Source organism: Elephantulus edwardii, unplaced genomic scaffold (assembly GCF_000299155.1).
Source record: "Elephantulus edwardii isolate Elephantulus edwardi_28Jun2011 unplaced genomic scaffold, EleEdw1.0 scaffold00019, whole genome shotgun sequence".
NCBI classification, from domain to species: domain Eukaryota; kingdom Metazoa; phylum Chordata; class Mammalia; order Macroscelidea; family Macroscelididae; genus Elephantulus; species Elephantulus edwardii.
Genome location: NW_006399769.1, coordinates 7,783,884 through 7,806,866, shown reverse-complemented (window position 1 = coordinate 7,806,866; position 22,983 = coordinate 7,783,884). Strand labels below are relative to the sequence as shown.

The 22,983-nt window shown below is 39.1% G+C and overlaps 1 protein-coding gene across 1 annotated transcript in view; it reads right to left on the bottom strand.

Annotated features, from left to right (window-relative positions):
- Positions 1 to 22,983, bottom strand: part of THADA (thyroid adenoma associated) — a 588,067-nt gene that overhangs the window by 558,178 nt on the left and 6,906 nt on the right. Inside the window, exons 3-9 of the mRNA XM_006882320.1 lie at positions 15,834 to 15,964; positions 14,357 to 14,505; positions 14,212 to 14,244; positions 13,727 to 13,775; positions 5,610 to 5,797; positions 3,877 to 3,971; positions 2,614 to 2,834 (exon numbers count right to left, since the gene is read on the bottom strand). Coding sequence (XP_006882382.1) covers positions 2,614 to 2,834; positions 3,877 to 3,971; positions 5,610 to 5,797; positions 13,727 to 13,775; positions 14,212 to 14,244; positions 14,357 to 14,505; positions 15,834 to 15,964 — 866 coding nt within the window. The remainder of the gene's footprint in view (positions 1 to 2,613; positions 2,835 to 3,876; positions 3,972 to 5,609; positions 5,798 to 13,726; positions 13,776 to 14,211; positions 14,245 to 14,356; positions 14,506 to 15,833; positions 15,965 to 22,983) is intronic.

Sequence of the window (22,983 nt, the reverse complement as noted above, 5' to 3'; positions counted from 1 at the left end):
GACCAAACTGTGCAGCTCTGCAACTGCATCCTGGCCCATCCTCACCCTTCTGCCCCCAACCCTCACCTCCTTGTACCCCCAATATGTTTTTCCCAATAAAAAAAGAGGGATGAATGGATAAAATGTGTCATCTACATTTGTTTTTTGGAAGCAGGGGTGGCATCCACTTCTTAAATAGCAGGCCTCTGGAAAGTATGAACTTTGAGAAATGTGGATAGCTATAGAGCAGCTTCAGGCCTTTTGTTCGACTTGAAAGCAATCAACAACAACAACAACATTTGTTGTTATTAAGTGCCATTAGAGTTGGTTCCAACTCATAGCAACCCCTATGTACAAGAGAAAGAACACTGTCTTGTCCTACACCCCATCACTGCTCGCCCCATCACTGCTGCAGCTACTGTATCAGGCCATCTTGCTGTGGTCTCCTCTTTTTCACTGACCCTCTGCTTTATCAATCATGAAGTCCTTCTCCAAGGACTGGTCTTGTGGATAACATGTCTAAAGTCTAGGAAACAAAGTCTAGTCATCCTGCTTCTAAGGTATTCTGACTACACTTTCTCTACAACAGATCTGTTCATTCTTCTGGAACTGCACAGTACATTCAATATTCTCGACATCACATAACAACAACAATAACAATGAACTACAATGAATTACTCAGCCATAAAAAGAAATGAAGGGCTCACAGATACTACAACATTATGAGTGCTTGAGTACGAAACTTAAAAACATCACACCAAGAGAAATGTCAACCACAAAGAAACAAAAACTTTAAGATCTCATTGATTTGAAATATTTAGAGTAGGTAAACAGATGGAGGTCAAAGTTCATTAGTGGTTACCAAGGATAGGTAGAAAAAAAGGAAATGAAAACAACTCTAAGGGAACACTGATCTTCTGGTAAATTAATGGGAAAATGTGGGAATGATGATGGCTGAACAATATGGTGAACATACTTAAGGCACTTAACTATATATCTGGAGACTGCTAAAATGGCAAATGCCTTGTTACCTAGGTTTACCACAATTATAATTAAAACCTCAGGAGGGGCTAGAGTTAGGGAACAGTTTAGGAAGGAATGGAAAGTGAGACTGCTATCACATATGAAGTTTCTTTATGAGACAACAAAAATGTTCTAAAACTAATTGTGATGGCTACAGAACTGTGAATATTGAACCACGTCCTTTAAACAGCTGAACTGTACAGGATGTGAATTCTAGTTTAATAAAACTGTTGTAAAAAACATAACAAAGTTGTTGTCATTGTTGTTGTTATTGTTCACCATTGGGTCAGAATCGACCCACAGCTGATCCTCTGGTGGGTTTTCAGAGGCAGGTAATCGCACGGGAGGAGATTATATCATTATAAAATTCCCTAAAAATACGTATAATTTTTAAACATATACACTAAACAAAGTATAAAATTCTTCATTAGAAGATTGTAGTTTTTCCTATCAAGCTCTATCCATTTAATAGTTAAGTAAATTATCATGTTCAACTAGTATGGCAAAAACAGTAATGTACAGAAAAATGTAGTCAAAAGAAGTATAGAAAATGTGTAGTTCTTAATAGCAAATGCTAGTAGATAAGCACTTACTTTTCTTAGCTTCATTTTGCCCTCTCAACAAAATAAGATTCCCTGTTCTGCCTATCAGGGAGGTCTGATGGTACAGTGGATATAAGCTGTGTTGTCAACCTGAAGGCACACAGTTCAAATCCACCAGCTGTTCTGTGGGATAAAGATGGGAAATCTCCTCCCAGATAATTACAGCCTCTAAAAACCTGCTGGATTATTCACCACTGCAAGAACATGGAAACAGTCCAGATGTTCAATGACAAACAGATGGACTGAGAAGGTGTGGTACATTCATACGATGAAATACTATACAGCATGCAGGAGCAATGATTTTGTAAATTGCTACCTACTTGTGAGGGACTGTAGAGCATTATGCTGAGTGAACTAACTCAGTCCCATAAGGACAAATACTGTATAAAACCATTATTGTAGAATGAGAATCCAAGGTGGGGAGAGGATGGAAATAGAGGAGGGGGATAGGATGCACAATTCTAATTTGATGGGTGGGTGGGGTGAAGGAAATGGAAAGAATCGTTTGTGAAAAACAATATATCCAACTTTGTAAATAAATCAGAATAATATAAAAAAAAATTTAAAAAAAAATCCTGCTGGAGGGTCTTCTATGAGTCAATTCTGACTCGACAATGCATAACAATAATTCTGATTCTTAGACATGAGGATCAAAGGTGATCACCTGAGCTGAAATTCTTTAGGAGGTCTAAAGCATTATACAGAAGGAAATTTTTATCATTTTAAAAAATGCCTGCACACGGATTGAATGTTGAAATTAATCTAAAGATGTTTGGTACAGGTTAATGAACATCAGTAATTCCTACAATTCATTAACATGATCATCCCATTTTCTCTTGTTCTACTTTCATACCCACTTCATTTCTTACAAACGTAGCATTTTAAATTCAGGACTTACCCTTACCACTACAGAATTACTAAGTATGCCAGTTCAGTTGCCATCTATTAATGCTTCCAATTCTTTCTTACAAGCAAAACTAAAATGAGAAACAGTGGCATGAAAACTCACTGTGAGTTCAAGGTGAACAAAACGTTGGCAGTATCCAAGAGCAGCGCCTCCCCAGGCAGGCCCATGCTTCCATTCTGCCAGTCCAACATGGCAAGGGTCCCTTGACAAAGGAATAAGAGAGCAGACCCAGAGATCTCTGCACCACAAAGACTCCTGCAGCTGCTCCTAAACCACTCAGGCACGCTTGTGCAGTCCACTGAACCAAGAAGCAAACTGCTAATCTGAAAAAATAACACTGGTCTTAATACACACAAAGTCTCAAACTTTCCCGAGGTATTTCAAAATATAGATCCAAAAATCTCTTTACCCTGAAACATCCCAGGAAACAAAAACCACTGCATAGGCACAAGCATTAAAATTATCTTTTATAAAAATAAGAACTATTTTCTCAGTATGAATCATTCTAATATACTGTTACGTCAAAACAAAGAAGGTGGAAACATTTAATGAAGGATTTTTACTGATGCTTTGAGATAAAAATTTAAACTTTATCTAGTGATAATTCATTTAATCTCACAGAACAGTATACATACATTTTGCATAAAATCAGACAAAAAGTTTAAAAAATGTTCTGGATGATATCCTAAAACTCACTCATTGTCAGTATAGGAATGTAGCCTAAATTATCAAATTATACTTTCCATGTAGATCAAATTCATTGAATTGACTAACAAATTTCCCACCTAAAATACCAAACTTGGGTTATTTTTTATACAAAGAAAATATTTATCAAGAATTTATTACTATATGGGTGTCTACATATTAATTTCTGCATTAATTTTAATATTACAAATACATCTCATGTTACTGATGAGACTGGGCTAAACAAAAGACAGTAAAAAAACCCAAACAGATATACATCAAAAATAGTGACAACAATTATGCTGTGAGATGGAGGTCTAGTAATAAGAAGTCACTCTGTCAACCCAAAAGCACAGAGTTTGAATCCACCAGTTGCCCCACAGGAGAAAAATGGGCAATTTCCTCCCATGCAATTTACAATCTCTAAACATCTGATGGAGGGTCACCTATGAGTTGCTTCCAATTCTGTAGTACAAAAAAACAATAATTCTCACCTTCTTTTTATTTATCTGAATTTTCAGAATTGTCAATGATAAACATTCTTATTATAAAAGAAAAAATATTAGAAAAATATAGAATAAGCAAGCAATAAATAAATTTTACTTTTATTCATATTACTCTATTTTTTAAACCTACGTGTAAGTCATTAAAGAAAAATTTTTAAAAAGGAGATATACATACCAAACTAGGGATCCTTTCAGGTGGATCAAACATAGTCTTAATAAAGAGAATAATAGCTAATCCAGATGTGCTATGAATTGTCTGTAGGAGGTCATCTATTTGGAAAAAAATAAAGAAAAGGAGAAAGTGCATATTAAGTGACAACAGATACACATGCTGATCTGGTGGAGAGAAGGTGCTTTGATACCAGACAGTCCTGGCAGCAAATTCTCCATTGGCACTTCCTATTAGCTAACCTTGCTGGGACTTAGCTGTCTCTTTTAAGAAAAAAAAATCTGAAAACAAAATTCACTGCAAACGAGCCAATTCTCCCTCATAGCAAGCCTAGCAGGATAAAGAAGAATTATCCCATAGGGTTCCAAGGCTGTAGTCTTTTTGGAAGCAATCACATCTTTCTCCTAGAGAAGCTAGTGGGTTTGAAACAATGACCTTTCTGTTAGCAGCAGAGAATTTAGACACAATGCCAACTGTGACAAAATAAGAAGGAAAAACTAATTCCTAGCAACATTGTTCCTGTTAAACTTGTTAAGACTAAAAACATAACAGGCTTTATGTTCAGCAAATATTTTAAAAATGATTCCCTCCTTTCTCTGTTACCGCTCTTCCGTTATGCACCATTCCTTCCTATCTGCATACCTATCAATGCCATGACCACAGCACATCTCAGCCCCTCTCCACCAATGCCACCCCATCCCAAACCACACATGCACACTCTTGCCATTCCATCCCAAATCCCACGTGCATACACTTTTTCTTAATGAGGTTTGAGGTCATATGTAGAGTCTACACTAGCACTAATTAGAAACTGTGCTATGATTGGCACTGTACCCAAAGCAAGCCTTACTCAAGTTAAGTCTTCATTTGATTACCTTCTTGTTTTACCTGCATTAAGCCTCTAGGTGAACAGTGCTCCCTGCACAGTCCTCAAATTTTTCATGATTTTAGTTAGTGGCTGGTGAGTATATTTTAATAACAACTGTATTAATAGGACTTCCTTGTATGTGTCTGGAAAGGATCCTATCACTCACAGCATTTTATTTCCGAATAGATGGCCACCATCCATAGTTTTCAACACCTCTAATGTTATATATACTTTCAGTAACATTAACAGTTGTTACTGCTTAATCTGTACCTATTCATTCATAAGGAGTTAAACTTGAATATAGTCATCATTTCTTTTTCAGATATCAGTTGGAATAATTTCAAAAAAGGTACATCCTCATAGCTACTATTTAAAGGCCCAGTAGTATAATTTATGTGAATACAAGCAGCTCCTAAGACATAAAGAAGAATACTGACTAGTCCCACAGTCAGCAATTACTTTAATTATCTGAAGATATCACTTCCTGCTAACAAGAAAAAAATGCATGGGTTACACTTTTCTAGATCATCCCTCCAGACATAAAAATTTTCTTTTCAAATAGTTTTTTGTTATTAAAAATCTATAGCTTTTAAACACTAATTTTGTTAGATTTTGTACTCTGCGTGTGTGCATATATATATGAAAGTATGTGTATGCACATAAACATGCATAAATTTAGCATTATTCCTTATGAATCAGTACATTTGAAAGGAAAAAAAATATTAAAAGCCTACAACCCAGAACTTTTCCTTTCTTTTAGGGTGGAAGGGAGGGAGGGGAAGTTGTACATCTCATTTAATATCATGTATTTCAAATAATCATTAAGAAAAGTTGATTGACATACAATAACCATCTGTTCACTGTTACTTACCATCATTTAAAAACTTGGTGAAAATACTCAGCAAGGCACACATGCTTTGCCATTCTGGAGAAGTAGAAGTCTTCCAAAAACTTGTCTGGAAACTATGCACTTTCTGTACTACTATCATTGAAACTCTAATGCCTACCAATAGGTCATTCATCAATTGTGTTTGAACAATATGATTTCCTGTAAATTTTCTACAAAGAAGAAAAGACAGTATTACAAGAGAAAACACAAACAGAAGTGTCACTATTTCCATCCTCCACACCAAAATAAACAGGTTCCCTGAATGCAGAAGTACAAGATTGTGCTCAGTACCTGATCTGAGTGCTCTGAGAGGGATCACAGACAAGTACTGAGCAGAGTGGGAGAAAAGCAGGAATCAAGGGCCAGGCTTACTAATCTGGTCAATATTCCGGGGACCTCTAACACTATGGCCCTTAGTTACCTTTTAAGCCTGGAACTGAACTGCACTGTAATGACTCAACTTTGAAACAACAGACAGGACTATCACAATTAAAAGAGTAATACTGACCCAGGGATAAAGCTCAGAAGCTAAGAAGAGTGAAAAGAAAATGAATAGAAACAAGAATTCCAGGACAAAGTGGGAAAATGTGGTGACAGTGGGGAACTAGAATCCATGTCACAGAACAGAATGTGGAAGAATGATTGAATGAAAAACTGGCTTGCTCTGTACATATGCACTCAAATTTCAGCAAGAAGGGTATTTCTGTCTTTGTTTTTTAAAGCGCATTTTTCAATGTATCACGATCAATTTTATAGTACACATTCTTCTAATACCACAACATGCAAACTTCCAGCACTTTTAAGACATTTTTCCCCCAGCCAAAATTAACTACTCTTATTTCTATTTCACAGAATAAATCTAGAACAAATGATATCATTTACAAAGCTAATCACTCCCTCCATCTGGAGGATTTCTTCACCTGGCTTTCAAGATGCTAGACTCTTCCAGATTTCCACCCACTTCACTGTCACTCCTTCTCAGACACCTTAGCATGGTTTCTTCCCACTGGTCTTTTAATCTAAGAGCTCTCCAAGATTCAGGCCTGTCCTCTTTTTTTCTCCAGCTCATCATAACTTTCATCATCCACTTGATGCTGACTGTATCTAGCTTAGAAGCTATAAATTACATCTACATGCTATCAATTCCCAAACTCTTCTCTCCAGCCCAAACTTTTATCTCACTAATTCCAGACACACTAATTCCTGCTGCTTACTTCCCCTGGATCACCATAAAGATATTCCAAAAGATATGAGTTTATCTTTAAGTTCAAACAGGCTCCATCCACAAGTTTCTTGATCCTACAAAAACTAATCATTCTATCTTATATTCCACCTTTCCAAGCATGATGTCCCTTTCTGAGAATAATATAGGTCAGTGAAAGATGGCAAGACCCTCAACAAGATGGACTGACACAGTGACTTCAGCAATGAGCTCACATGTGTGAGGGATAAGAATAGGACAGCGTTCAGATCGGCTGTTCACAGGGCAGCTATGAATTGTACTCCATTCAACACACTTAACAACATATTCTACCTGTAAGGAAATCCTGTAAGCTCCACCTCCAAACCATATCCAGAATCTGACTAGCTCCTCTGCTACCATCCTGGTCTGAGCCACTTGATCTCCCCCTGGGATTACTGCCAAAAGCCTATTTACTAGCCCTTCAGTTTCTACTGGTCTATTCCCAACCTGCATATACAGCAAGAGCAACCCTATTAAAACATAAGTCAGATCACATTCCCTTGCTGCTCAGAATTCAAAATGGATCCCCAGTTATTAAGAGTAAAAGCCAAACTCTTGTCCATGGCCTATGATCTGGCACCTGTTCCCCTATATGTCACTCCTTCACCACCCCAGCACACCCCGCCAGACCTCTGCCTGAGATGTTCTCTCAGTTACCTGTGTGGCTACCTCCTTCAAATCTTTCCTCAAACACTCACTTCTTAAAGAAGCTTAGCCTACTTTCACCAGTTCTTTGGATCTGCTCACTTGAGTTTTTTCTTCTATTCACACAGCACTTGTTACCTTTTAACATACTGGATAGGTTACTTCCTGATGTTGTTGTTGTTGTTGTTGTTGTTGTTGTTGTTATGTGCCATCAAGTCGTTTACGACTCATAGCGACCCTATGTACACACACAACAGCCCTAAACCCCACTCTATCCTATGCCAATCCCATTGCCTCTGACACACCCATCCCGGTTACCCCAGTTACTGAATCAATCCACCTCATGGAGGGTCTTCCCCTCCTGCACTGTCCCTCTACTCTACCCAGCATGATGTCCCTCTTCAAAGACCTATCTCTCCCTGCAACATGTCCAAAGTATGTCAGACGAAGCGCCAGAATCTTTGTCTCCAAGGAGTAGCCTTTGTTTTCTTGGCAGTCCATGGTACATTCAATACTCTTCTCCAGTACCACAGCTCAAAGGCGTCAATTCTCTTTCTGTCCTCCCTAGTCATTGACCAGCTCTCTGATGCATAACAAGTGACTGCAAAGACCATGGCCTGTATCAGGCGCACCTTCGTCTCCAAAGAGATACCGTTGCTCTTGAGTACTTTAGAGAGGTCCCTAATAGCAGACTTTCCCATCGCAATACGTTTTTTGATTTCCTGGCTGCTGGTGCCAAGACTGTTGACTGTGGAGCCGAGCAAACTGAAGCTGTGAACAATCTCAATCTCTTCGCCATACATCCTGATGCTACCAATTGGTCCAGTGGTGAGAATCTTTGTCTTCTTGACATTGGGTCTCAGTCCATACTGAAGGCTGCAGTCCTTGACCCTCTGCAGCAGGTGCTTCAGGCCCTCCTCAGTTTCAGTGAGCAAGGTTGTATCGTCTGCATAACGCAGATTGTTAAAAGATCTTCCACCAACCCTACCGCCACGTGTCTCCTCATAGAGCCCAGCCTGTTGGATAATCTGCTCTGCATACAGGTTGAAAAGGTATGGAGATAGGACTCATCCCTGGCGTACACCCTTCCCAATTTTGAACCACTCAGTGTTGCCCTGCTCTGTTCTGACGACTGCCTCTTGGTGCAAGTATAGGTTTCACATTAGCACGATTAAATGTTCTGAGATTCCCATTCTTCTCAGAGTCAGCCACAGTTTGTTATGATCCACGCAGTCAAATGCCTTTGCATAATCAATGAAACACAGATAGACATTCTTCTGGCATTCTCTGCTTTCAGTTAAGATCCATCTAACATCGGCTACAATATCCCTAGTACCACGACCCCTTCTAAACCCAGCCTGGACTTCTGCCAGTTCTCTGCTGATGTACTGTTCCAGTCATTTTTGGATAATCTTCAGTAGAATCTTGCTTGCATGTGACATCAATGCTATTGTTCTGTAGTTTCCACACTCAGTTGGGTCACCCTTCTTTGGAGTGGGAACAAATATAGATCTCTTCCAGTCCGTTGGCCAAGTGGTTGTTCTCCAGATTTCTTGACACAGCTTGGTGAGCACATCCAGGGCAGCATCTGTTAGCTGAAATATGTCAATTGGTATACCATCTATTCCGGGGGCCCTATTTTTTGCTATTTCTTTCAAAGCAGCTTAAGCTTCTGCCTTCACCATAGGCTCCTGCTCATATGTTGTTTCCTTAAATTCTTCTGTATCTGCCAATTCCTTTCTATACAATGACTCAAAATATTCCTTCCATCTTCTTTTGATACCTCCTGGATCATTTAACATTCTGCCCAAAGCATCATTTATTGCCTGAAAAAAATCTATGCGCCTTGAGGGAAGAGCCCTGAATTTTGTAAACTGCTATATAGCCAGAGCCTGGAATAAGACCTACAATACAAGTGTTCCAGGTGTGTGTTATATGTTGTTGGGTCAGAATCAACTCATAGGTGACACTCCAGTGAGTTTTCAGAGGCTACAAATTACAAAGGAAGAGACCATTTATTTTTCTCCTGTGTAGCAGTTGGTGGATTCAAACTGTGAGCCTTTAGGTTGACAGCTCAGCTCCTTATCCACTAGGCCACCAGAGCTCCCTATTTAATAGTAACCATCTTATTGGTCCCTCAGCAACCTCTGCTCTTCTGATTCTTCCCTCTTTTCTCTCTATCAGTATCATTTTCCAAACATTACAAAACCACCACACAAATCCTATACTCCATTCTTATGGACCTGTCCTTTAAAAGTGAATGCCTTTACTATTTTAAGTCTCACTCACTGCCATCAAATTAGTTCTGACTCAGAGCAACCCTCCACCAGGCTCCCAAGGTTATAAATCCCAACAGGAGACTATCTGCCTTTAGCTCCCTCAGAGCTGCTCATGAATTCAGACTGCTAGAGACGAGCAGGCTTCGGGTTAGCAGCTCAACTCATGGCTACAGGCGAGGCAACCACAGCACCCTATTTTCAACAAAGAATAGTTATATTTTTTAAAATTCAACTACGCATCTCATCACATCTACCACATATTTAACTAGTACCTACTACACACTATATACTGTGTGGGGCGTCACATATAAGTCAATGAAGATGGCTTCACACATAACGAATACAATGTCAGAGATGATGAGGACAGCACAGGATAGGACAGGGTTCAGAGCTGTTGTTTCTAGGGTCACTATGAGTCCACAGCACATAACAACAACAACAAAACATAACAAATAAGTGCAACAATCATTTACTGCAACAGAAGTGTCAGCACAGAACAGGCTGGTAAGTTGTAACAAGATAGGCAAAGCTGCATGGATATTTAATTATACTTTTGAAAGATTCACAGAATTTTCCAAAGTAGACATGTAGTCAAAGTCATTATAAACCAAAGGCACACCGTAAGTAAAGGTGCAGAGCTAAGATTCCCCACAACAACCTCAAACAATTACATGCGATTTACTGAGGGTAACGCACTGAGGATAAGAGGTATACAGTGAGGTATAAAACTGAAAAGGGCTTTAGGTTGAAGGATGGCTTCTAACCTTTAGTCAGTAAACTGGATGTCACTTGTCAGATACAGAGTAAGAAGGATCAATTGCCAGAAGAAGCACCAGAGGAGGGGAGAACAATCAGTAAACTACTGCTTTGGCCTGGGCAAAAGACCTCAAGGTTCTAAAGTAAATACTAATTATATAAATAAGTAGATACATTGTACAACAATGTTCATAACAGCATTTACCACAAGAACATGAAAACAGCCCAAATGTCCAACCACAAGGGAAAGGTTTGAGAAATTAGGCTAAATTCATAGGATGGAATACTACACAGGAGCAATGATTTTGTAAGCTACTACCTACCTTGGGAGGGACTTGAGAGCAATATACTAAATGAACTAACTCAGCCCCATAAGGACAAATACTATATAAGACCATTATTGTAGAACATGTATGAGGATCCAAGGAGGGGGGAGAAAGGAGCAGAGGGGTAAAAAGAAAAGAAGTAGATACAAAAGTAATCAAAGAAGTAGAGCAAGTCATCTGGTTTTAGATCCAACAGCTGGTTAGAGCAAGACCAGATGTCTTGCTCACAATTTAAATGTAAAGGACTGTACAGAAAGGCACAGGGCAGGATAAGACCTCAGTCTGGGTAGCTTGGTGGAAAAGGCTGCTTTTCACTAATATAAGCATGGTATTAAAACACAAGTGACACTGAACTTGAGGTGCCTGTAAAAAAGCTGAGATCTCTCTGGGAGCAGCAGCTGATTGCAGGAGTCTACCATTCAGAGAGGAGCTCTTTCTTGGAGTCACATATTAGATAGTAGCTGGCAATAAGGAAAAGAACAAGATTAAGTAATTGGAACAAAAAGAAAAATGAATATAATCCTCACTTAAGAGATGGACAGAGGAAGAGGAACTTGAAAGGTGAAGAAGGAAATCTTAGAGAGGCAAAAAGGAGATCTTAAGAGTAAAGATGACCTGTAAGTTTCACTCTACTCCCTCTTGAAACCCTCATGGAATGGTTGAGATTTTTGTTAGGTGACAAAGAGTCACATATGACTATCCATGACCCTATGAACAACAGATTTGAACCCTATCCTATCCTGTGCCATCCTTACCATCCTCGACACATATGAGCACATTGTTGCATTCATTGTGAACAATCCACCTTGCTAAATGCCTTCTTCTCTTTCACTGACTCTCCTGCCTTTCCAGGCATATTCTTCCAAGCAATTGTTGTTGTTATGTGCCATCAAGTCGCCTGCAACTCACAGTGAAATATCTGTATATACAACAGTTCTGAAGCCTGCCCTGTCCTGAGCCAGTCTCACTAATTCCAAGACACCTTCCCCCATTGCCCCAGTTATTATATCAATCCATCTAGTCTACGGTCTCCCTCTCCTACACTGTCCCTCCACCCTTCTGAGCATAATATCTTTCTCCAAGGACCAGTCACTCCTAGCCATATGCCCAAACTATGTGAGATGGAGCTTCAAAATTCTTGGATGAGAGGGAAAAAAAAATCTTTGGATGATTTTCCATGCAATAGTCTCTCTTAACAACATGTCCAAAGTGTGTGAAACGAAGCTTCACCATCCTTGTCTCTAGGAAACACTCGTTGCACCTTCTCTAAGACATACCTATAATGTTCTTTTCACAGGCCATGAGATATTCAGTATTCTTCTCCAATACTCAATGTTGAATCAATGGCATTGAATCTTCTTCTGTCATCCTTATTTACTGTCCAGCCCTCAGATGCATAGAAAGTGACTGAAAAGATCATAGCTTGAATCAGGCCATGATTCAAGGAATGAAGTCTTAAAAGGACATCACTGCTCTTTAGGACTTTGGAGAAGTCCCTGGGCAGACTTTCTCAATGCCTCCTGATCAGACTGCTGGAACCAAGGATGCCGTTTGTAGATCCAAAGAAGATGAATTCATTGACAACTTCAATCTTATCACCACCTGGCATTATGTTGCCCAGTGGTAAGGATTTTTGTTTTCTTGATGTTAAACGGTAATCCACATTGAGGACTATAGGTAATCCTTGCTTTTCTGCAACAAATGCCTGAATTCGTCCTCATTTTCAGCAAGCAAGGTTGTATCAGCTGCACAACACAGCTGTTGATGAGTCTTTTTCCATATTGATGTCACATTCTTCTTCATAAAGTCCAGCAACAGGACAACAAACAGGTAATACGACAATAACAATAAAACTTTGGAAGTTGGCAAGCAGATAAAAGAGTAATAACATGTAGAAAAATCATGAAAGGTGAATGTCATGCTGAAAGAGATAAACTCAGAAGCAACTTGACGGGCAACCACAAAAACTCAGGAACTGTTGGCACCAGGTACTCTTTGATATGAGAGTAAATATAGAGCTAAAAACAGGAAGAGTGGTTATAAATCTGTATAAGAAACAATAACAACTCTCAATTACCATTCTCAAACCTAGAGACACCTAGTCTACCTCTAAAAAAGGATAAAAACTGGAAGGCAGTACATACAGAGAAAGCAGCTAAACCACGTTGGAAAAACAGTGTTAAGTCACTATACACACAGGGAACGCCAAATATCACTCTTCTCTCACTCGGCAAGCTGATTATTAATGGATTAGAAGACTGTTCCACAGATTATCTACCGGCCAAGAAAAAGGTACTGCTACCAGAGTGGACCCCAAGGAAACAGCCTAGTTAGACCAGTCTACAATAAAATGTGGAGTCAATCCTAGTCACACACACCGAGACTCAAATCAACTCTTAGAATCCCACCCTTAAATACCATATACCAAAGACCACTTCGACACTGAGGAAAACCTTTAGGAAGAAATATAATGATCAAACCAGGAACAGGAAAAAGTAACTTGTAAGAAATTGATGCTATGGAGAGACAAAAAAACCGTAAACTATGCTTTCAGAGAGCCATGAAAGGCTATTTAACGAGTGAAATGAGAATGGGAGGCTATAAACATTCAAAATTGGGGAACAAAAGCTCCACGCATCATTCTCATTATTTCTCAGTATTAGTATCAGTTTCATAGTAATTTATTTTATTTTTAAAAATTATATATCAAATATCAAAAAAAATGAATTTATATACTTAAGTTTCATATTAAGAAGGATGAAAAGGAGTACATTCTGCAATCTGTAAATTTTATTTTCACAAAAGCAGTACATAACTGAAGCATACATATCCAAACACGTAAACACTTGCCTATTTTCTTCCAAGATTTCAATTAAACTCTTCTGCAGGAAATGAAGCACTGCAATAATTAAACAGATATTTTATTAGATATAAACCAGAAATATACGATAACCCAAAACTCACTGTCATTAAGTTGATTCTGACTCATGGTGACCCTCTACCATTTTCCAGAGGCTATAAATCTTAATGCGAACAGTCGGCCTCATCTTTCTGAAACCCCTGACCTTTCCCTTGGCAGCCAAACATACAACCCCCTACACCACACCAGTGCTCCTTAAGCACACATGGTACAGAGGGTTGAAATTTCAAACAATTCAAGGGAACAGTTTAAATCACTATTTCCTAAAATGACAGAAGCAAAGATTTAAAATAAAGGAAAATTATTACAGTTATCTGCAATGCTTTACCATCACCAAGAAACACAGAAGAACCAATTCCTAAATGATTCATAATCCGGTCATATCTCAGAATAACATAAAAATAAAAGGACTTACCATTTTCAAGCAACTTATTAATACTTTCTCTACCTGAGGGTGGAGAGAGAATTGACACTAGTAAGGAAATGCAGAACCAAAATTGGCAGCACTGAAAAACAATGATAACGGTGTATTTGATAATGATAATAGAGTGCTGGCTTACCCAAGTTAAAATTCTCCAGGCAGGAAGAGATATTGTCAAATACTTTCCTATAGGAGTATAAGTCAGTAGTATTCAATTCTTCCTGTAGTCGACAAGTAAAACTTTGTACAGCCTCAGTCACAAAACATTCTGGCAAGCCATTTAAGGAACTAAAGAAAGAACCAAATATTAAACATTGGAGAGCCTAGTAGCACATATGAGGGGAGAGGAGATTATATAACTGTAGGAACCTTGAAATTGAACCCTTAAAACACAGAAAATGCGACGAGCTCTGGTGGCCTAGTGGCAAGAAGCTGCACTGCAATCCCAGAGGTACGCAGTTGGAATCCACCAGATGCTCTGCTGGAAAAGGAGGGACAATCTCCTCCTGTACCTGTCAGATCCAATTTGACAGCGTGTGCGCGCAAACACACACACACACACAAAAATAATAATAAAATAAAATAAATTAAAAAAACAAAAACACAGAAAACGCTAAATTCACAATATCACTGGAACTTTCCCATTCATAATCTGCTTCTCTTATCCTCCTCCCTCCCATTCTACCTAGTCCTTTCTCAAGAGAACAGAAAAGTGATTGGACTAAAACACTAGCTATAATGTTAGTCCTCTGCCTGAAGTTCTCTAATAACACTGGAGAAGCAGCAGAAATGCTTAAGTAACATAAAAGCCCCTCTCCAAGCTGGCTCCACATTAGCTCTAGAATCACCTTGGGTTTTCTTTACTTCACTCTCGGTATATAGCCTCACTCTATTCCTAAACAAATCATGGATTTTTTTCTTACTATTCTTGATCTATAATACTTCTCTAGATAACCTTAGTAATTCTTCCTTCATCCCTTTCATATCTCAAATATTTATTTATGACATCATACATATAGGTATTTCAAGTGACCACCACACTTAAATTTTAACTCTGATCCCATCATTATCACTCCCTGTTCTTCATTTCTGCTTTATTCCGCCCCCCCCATGGGACTAACATTCTATATATATTTGGCTTATTTCTTGTATTTTCTACTTTTCCCTACAACAGTGTAAATTTCATTTTAGAATGTTTTATTCCCTAAATTTCCAATACCTAAAGTTGTGCCTGGCACATAGTAGATAGTTAACAAAAATTAACTGGAAGTATAAATTAAATTATGTTAATCACTCAATTACTCTAAATCTAACCATATTACATGTATTGTCATAAACTGTCAAGTCTGACCCAACTCAAAGCTGACCCTCCAGCAGCTTTTCAGAGTCTGTAAACAGCATGGGAAGATCCTGCTCACCCTTTAGGAGACCTCCAGAGGGAGCTGCACTGCTAACCCCAAGGTGGCACCTCTCTAGAGGTTCGAATCCACAGGAGAAAGTAGGACAATCCCCTCCCGTGTGATTTACTGTCTGACAACATACTGCAAGGTGAGCCATGAGTTAATTCTGATTCAATCGCTGGCAATGAGATGAGACGAAATAGCCAAGACACTTACCTTGCCAATACTTTCTTCAAGGGATTCTTTAAACTCAAAGAAAGATAGATTCCAGCTAAAATATCCAAACAACTTTGAATAATGGGATCACACATGCCATTTTTATCTTCTTTCTCTAGCAGAAGTACAATCTGTAATTCAAAAAATTCAAAATCACAAATTACTTTTTCCCAATATTAATTATGGTAAAATAACAGGATTCTAAAAATCCATTGCCATAACATAAATTCCAACCCAAAACAGAGTTGGAGTGATGGTTCCAAGTACTTTTTAATTTTTTTAAATTATTTTTATTTTATCTTTATGTGTGTGTGCACAATCTTGTTTATGATTTGGAGTGTTTTCTGTTGTCTGGATTTTGGCTTTTTGTAGCACTATACCTTTGAATCATCTGACAATAAACAGCAACATTAACCAGCCATACATCTACCTCCTACAATTTCATCCATAAAGCAAAACCAAAGTCCAGCTCCTCAACCTGATCAAAGAAAGACTGCAAAGAACACCAATTCACTGAGAAATGCACAGACAACACCATCCTGCAAGACATCCACCAGCAGATAATTATCAGGCTAGCATATGATGTCACACACTCACACAGCTCAATCAGATACAACAAAACAAAATAATGCAAAGAAAACCCCACCACAATGACATCTTGGAAGCAATAGACAACTTTAAATAAATCAAAAAGATAGAACTAAAAATTGACCAAACTACAGAATCAGAAAATCTTTCAGAGGCATATAGGCTGTTGTAACTGTGTAAGAAGGAATTCAAAAGAACGGTAAGTTAATTAACGTTTATGGACTGAGAAAAAAACACACAAAAAACATAGAATTAAAAACTATGAAAGGCCACACAGAGAAAATAAATGGAAAATTAGAAGCAATAAAAACACAGCAAATTGAGAGCCTAAAATATTAAGACAAAAACTGAAGAAATAGATTAACACTTGGAAGCACAAAAGAGTATCTGATGAAATGGAGCACAGAAATGGCAACTATGGAGACAAGATCCAAGATGACAGCAAGAGGGTAAGGAGATGACATATACAACTAAGAAGGAAAAAACTGCCAATCAAGAATCCTGTACCCAGTAAAACTATCCATCCAATATGAAGGACATTTCCAGATAAACAGAAACTAAAGGAATCTGTGAACTCTCTGTACTAAGAGCTACTAAGAGATAACTAATCAAAGTTAACATACACAACAACAACATTCGAAAACTTACCAAGATACCGAAATACACAAAGTATATTAAGCACGACACTTAAAATAGGGAACCAGGACTACCAATACACAAATGAGGACAATCCCAATGTAAAAGGGGCATTAAGCAATGTAGTCACAGAACTTTTAAATGGAGAAGTCAAGGAGATTTCAAGATAAAGTCAACTGATTTAGACAGGAGAATAAAAGAGAAACTTACAGAATAGCTTCTATGAAAATTAGAAAACCTCATCAAAATGTAAAAAAAATAGAATACAGACTAAATAACATCAAAACAATAGCAATAAATAAGAAAAGTCAAAAGTAAAACTAATTCAGAAAAGTAGATGTAACAAAGAAATCAGCAATACCATGAAATGGAATGTAGCAAAATGGCAGTATTAAAACTCTATGTATAGATAATGACACTGAAAGTGAATGAATCAAATGCAACAAAAAAAGAGAAAGGTAACATAATGGTTAGGAAGACATGATGCATCATTATGCTATCTACAATACAGGCATAACTTAGAAGGACAAAGATAATTAAAAATCAAAGGTAAGGAGAAAAATACATACAAAAATAGCAATAAAAAAGACACAGGAGTAGCAATTTTAATTTATGATAAACTAAATTTCAAGACAAAAACTAGGATAAGAGATAGGAAGGGTATTATATGATGATTAAAGGGCCAACTGAGCAAAAGGATACAACTAAAATTACTATTCGCGGTCGTCAGGGGTCCCTCTCCCATCTTCCTGGGGTACCTTAGGTGAAGAGTCGGGATGAGGAAAGCTCCACCTCTCTCCCATCCCAGAATTCCAAAACTAATTCTCTGGCAATGGTGTCCTCAGGGGGTCCCTCTTCTGTCTTCCTGGGGTACCTTAGGTGAAGCATGGGGATGAGGAAAGCTCCGCCTCTCTTCCGTCCCAGAATCCCAAAACTAATTCTCTGGCAATGGTGTCCTGGGGGAGGGGGTGGGGCCCTCTCCCATCTTCCTGGGGTACCTTACATGACTATGCAAAGGCTTTTGACTGTGTGGATCATAACAAGCTGTGGCTGACTCTGAGGGGAATGGGAATCTGAGAACATTTGATTGTGCTAATGTAAAACCTATACTTGGACCAAGAGGCAGTGTCAAGAGGCACAGAGACACTGGATGGTTCAAAATCAAGAAAGAGGTCCGTCAGGGATGTATTTTGTCTCCATACCTTTTCAATCTGTATGCAGAACAGATCATCTAAGACGCTGGGCTGTATGAGGAGAAATGTGGCATCAGGATTGGTGGAAGAATCAACAACAACCTGCGTTATACAGATGACACAATCCTGCTTGCTGAAACTCAGGAGGAACTGAAGTTCTTGCTGCAGAAGGTCAACGACTGCAGCCTCCTATATGGACTGAAGCTCAACATCAAGAAAACAAAGATTCTAACCACTGGGCCAATTGGCAGCATCAGTATGGATGGTGAAGAGATTGAGATAGTTAACAGTTTTAGTTTACTTGTTTCCAAAATCAACACTCTTGGTAACAGCAGCCAGGAAATCAGGAGATGAACAGTATTGGGAAAGTCAGCTGTGAGGGACCTCTCAAGAGTACTAAAGAGCAACGACGTCAGGCTGGAGACTAAGGTGTGCCTGATTCAGGCTATAGTCTTTGCAATTATGTGCTATGCATCGGAGAGTTGACAGTGAAAAGAGATGATAGAAAGAGAATTGATGCCTTTGAGCTGTAGTGTGGAAGAAGAGTGTTGAATATACCATGGACTGCTAGGAGAACAAACAGGTTTGCCCTGGAGAGGGTGAAGCCAGGATGCTCCTTGGACTCAAGGATTCTGAAGCTTCGTCTGACATACTTTGGGCATGTTGCAAGGAGGGACTGATCCTTGGAGAGGGACATCATCTTTGGGAGAGTGGAGGGACGGCGCAAGAGAGGAAGACCCTTGATGAGATGGATCAGTTCTATGAGTGGAGTGGTGGGAATGAGTGTGTTTGAGACAGTGAAGCTGGTACAGGATAGAACGGCGTTTAGGGCTCTTATACATAGGGTCGCTATGAGTCACAAGAGACTCAATGGCACGTAACAACAACAGCAACAAAATTACTATTTATGTACCTAATGGAAAAGCTACAAGGTATGTAATAAATCAAACTTAAGCAGATTTGAAGAGGGAACTAGATAATTCCACAATAAAAATAGGAAACTTCAAAACACCACTTTCAACAAAGGACAGAACAACTGGAAAGAGACTAGTAAAGTTGCAGAAGAACAAAACAATAAAATGAGCCAATGAGATCTTAGACATATACGAAGAACACAATACCTAATATGAGCACAATATATTCTTCTAAAGAGTACAACTAACGCTCTTGAGAACAGACCAAGTGTCAGGTCATAAAGCAAGCATGAATAAATCCAAAATCACTGAAATATTACAGATCATCTTCTCATATCACAGTTTTCTAAAATTAGACATCAACAACAAAGAGATAAAGGAGGAAAAAACAAGCACATGGAAACTAAATAACAAACAGCCTGTTTGAATACTACTTGGTAATGGAAGAAACTATAAAAGAAATTCAAGCATTTCTTTACACAAATGAGAATGAAAATACAACACAGAAAAATTTAAAAGGGCAGTTTGAGAAAACTAAGTATTGTAACAAAATGTTCAAGCACCAGAGTTAGAAGACCAAAAGAAAAGAGCACTCAACATTTCTCAAATTCTAAGAACTAAAGAACAAATTCAAACTTTGAGCTGCAACACTGATAGATTCTATGAGTAAAACGTTTATTTATGCAGGAAGCATCAAAAAAATTCAGAAGGCACACATGGATTCACTGCACCAAAAAGAACTGATAGACACTGAACCATTTCCGGAAGTAATATATAATCAAGAAACACAAAGAGAATGCAATATTACCAGAAGCAATCTACAAGTGCAGTGCAACGCATATCCACATACTGGCACCATTTTTCAAAGAGATGGAAAAAGTAATCACTAGTTTCATATATAAATATAAGTGAGCACTGGCAGCCTAGTGGCAAGAAGCTGGGCTGCAATCCCGAAGGCACATGGTTTGAGTCCACCAGAGTCCACCAGCTGCACTGCGGGAGAAGAATAGGTCATCCCTCCTGTGTGATTAACTGCCTCTGAAAACCTGACAGAGGGTCAGCTATGGGTCTGTTCCCACTCAATCGTACAAAAAAAAACAAACAATTTCATACAGAAGGGAATGAAAACCCAGATAAGCAAAATGATCATGAAGAAAAACATAGAAGGCCTCACATGTCCTGACAGCAACACCTACTAGACAGTCACAGTAATAAAAACACCTTCTTGTTGTTATGTGCTGTCAAGTCACTTGCGACTCACAGCAACCCTATGTACAACAGCCCTAAACTCTGCTCTGTCTTGTGCCAATCGCACTGTCTCTGGCACTCCCATCACAATAACCCCAGTCACTGAATCAATCCACCTCATAGAGGGCCTTCCCCTCCTGCGCTGTCCCTCCATCCTCCCCAGCATGATGTCCTTCTCCAAGGACCAGTCTCTTCTTACAACATGTCCAAAGTATGTTAGATGGAGCCTCAGAATCCTTGCCTCCAAAGAGCCACCCGGTTTAACCCTTTCCCAGGATGAATCTGTTTGTTTTCCTAGCAGTCCATGGTACTCTCAATACTCTTCTCCAGCACCACAGCTCAAAGGCATCAATTCTCCCTCTGTCCTCCTTGGTTACTGTCCAACTCTCTGATGGATAACAAGTGATTGCAAAGACCATGGCCTGTATCAGACGTACCTTGGTCTCCAGAGAGACACCATTGCTCTTCAGTATTTTGGAGAGGTCCCTAACAGCAGACTTTCCCATAGAATGCGCCTTTTAATTTCCTGGCTACTGGTGCCAAGAGTGTTGACTGTGGAGCCAAGCAAACAAAAGCTGTGAACAATCTCAATCTCTTCACCATCCATCCTGATGCTTCTAATTGGCCCAGTGGTGAGAATCTTTGTCTTCTTGACATTGAGCCTCAATCCATATTGGAGGCTGCAGTCCTTGACTCTCTGCAGCAGGTGCTTCAGGTCCTCCTCAGTTTCAGCAAGCAGGGTTGTGTCATCTGCATAACGCAGATTGCTGAAAGATCGTCCACCAATCTTGACCCCACATTTCTCCTCATAGAGCCCAGCCTCCCGGATGATCTGTTCTGCATACAGGTTGAAAAGGTATGGAGATAGGACGCGACGCATCTGTGGCATACGCCCTTCCCAGTTTTGAACCATTCAGTGTTCCCGTGCTCTGTTCTGATGACTGCCTCCTGGCCCAAGTATATGTTCACATTAGAACTATCAAGTGTTCTGGGATTCACATTCTTCTCAGAGTCAGCCACAGTTTGTTATGATCCACACAGTCAAATGCCTTTGCATAGTCAACGAAACACAGATAGATATTCTTCTGGTATTCCCTGCTTTCAGCTAAGATCCATCTAATATCAGCTACAATATCCCTAGTACCACAACCCCTTCTAAACCCAGCCTGGACCTCTGGCAGTTCTCTGCTAATGTGCTGTTCCAGTTGTCCTTGCATAATCTTCAGTAGAATCTTGCTTGCACGTGAAATCAGTGAGATTGTTCTATAGTTTCCACACTCTGTTGGGTCACCTTTCTTTGGAATGAGAACAAATATAGATCTCTTCCAGTCAGTTGGCCAAGTGGTTGTTCTCCCGATTTCTTGGCACAACTTGGTGAGCACGTCCAGAGCAGCATCTGTTAGCTGAAATATGTCAATTGGTATGGCATCTATTCCTGGGGCCTTATTTTTTGCCATTTCCTTCAAAGCCGCCTGAACTTGTTCTTTCATCACCATAGGCTCTTGCTCAAATGTTGTTTTATGAAATTCTTTTGTGTTTGCCAATTTCTTCCAAATCAGTGATTCAGTATATTCTTTCCATCTTCTTTTAATACTTCCTTGATCATTTAATATTCTGCCTAAAGCATCCTAGATTATAGCAGCTCGAGGTTTGAATTTGTTCTTCAGTTTCTTGAGCTTAAGAAATGCTGAGTGATTTCTGCCCTTCTGATTTTATAACTCCAACTCCTTGCACATTTCATTGTAATATTTTACTTTGTCATTGAGTGCTGCCTTGTAAAATCTTCTATTCAACTCTTTAGTATATTCAATTCTTCCTTGTGCTTTGGCTTCTCTACACTCCAGTGCAATTTTCAGAGTCTTTTCTGACATCCATTTTGGTCTTCTCCTCCTCTTCTGTCTTTGTAATGACCGTTTGCACTCTTCCTGGATGATAGCCTTGATATCCTCCCACTCCTCGTCAGGTCTTCGCTCATTAGTGTTCAAGACCTCAAACCTGTTCCTGAGATGGTTCTGAAATTCAGGTGGGATAGACTGAAAGTCATATTTTGCTTGTCTTGGATTGACAAAACAACAGGTACACAGATCGACATAATAGAATTATGAACCAGAAATAAATTTATCCACTTGTGGATCTTTGACAAAAAGATGAAATCCACTAAGTAGGGGAAAAGCAGCCTCTTTTACATATGGTGGGGGAAAGTAGTAGCTATTTGCAATAGTCTGAAACAAAACAGAACAATTGAACATGGTTCAAAATCAAGAAAAGAGTGTGTCAGGAATGCATCCTGTCCCAGTCCCTTTTCAATCTGTATAGAGAACAGATCATTCGGGAGGCAGGGTTTCATGAGGAGGTGGCATCAAGATTGGAGCTAGACTCATTAACAACATAAGATACACAGATGATACAACCTTGCTTGCTGAAACTCAAGAAGACCTGAAGAGCAGCCAAAGCAGTAATCAGAGGTCAACTTATAGCAATAAGCAAACACATCAAAAGACAGGAAAAACAGACTATTGACTCTCTAACCCAGTATCTCCAGCAAATTGAAAAAGAACAGCAAGAAAACCC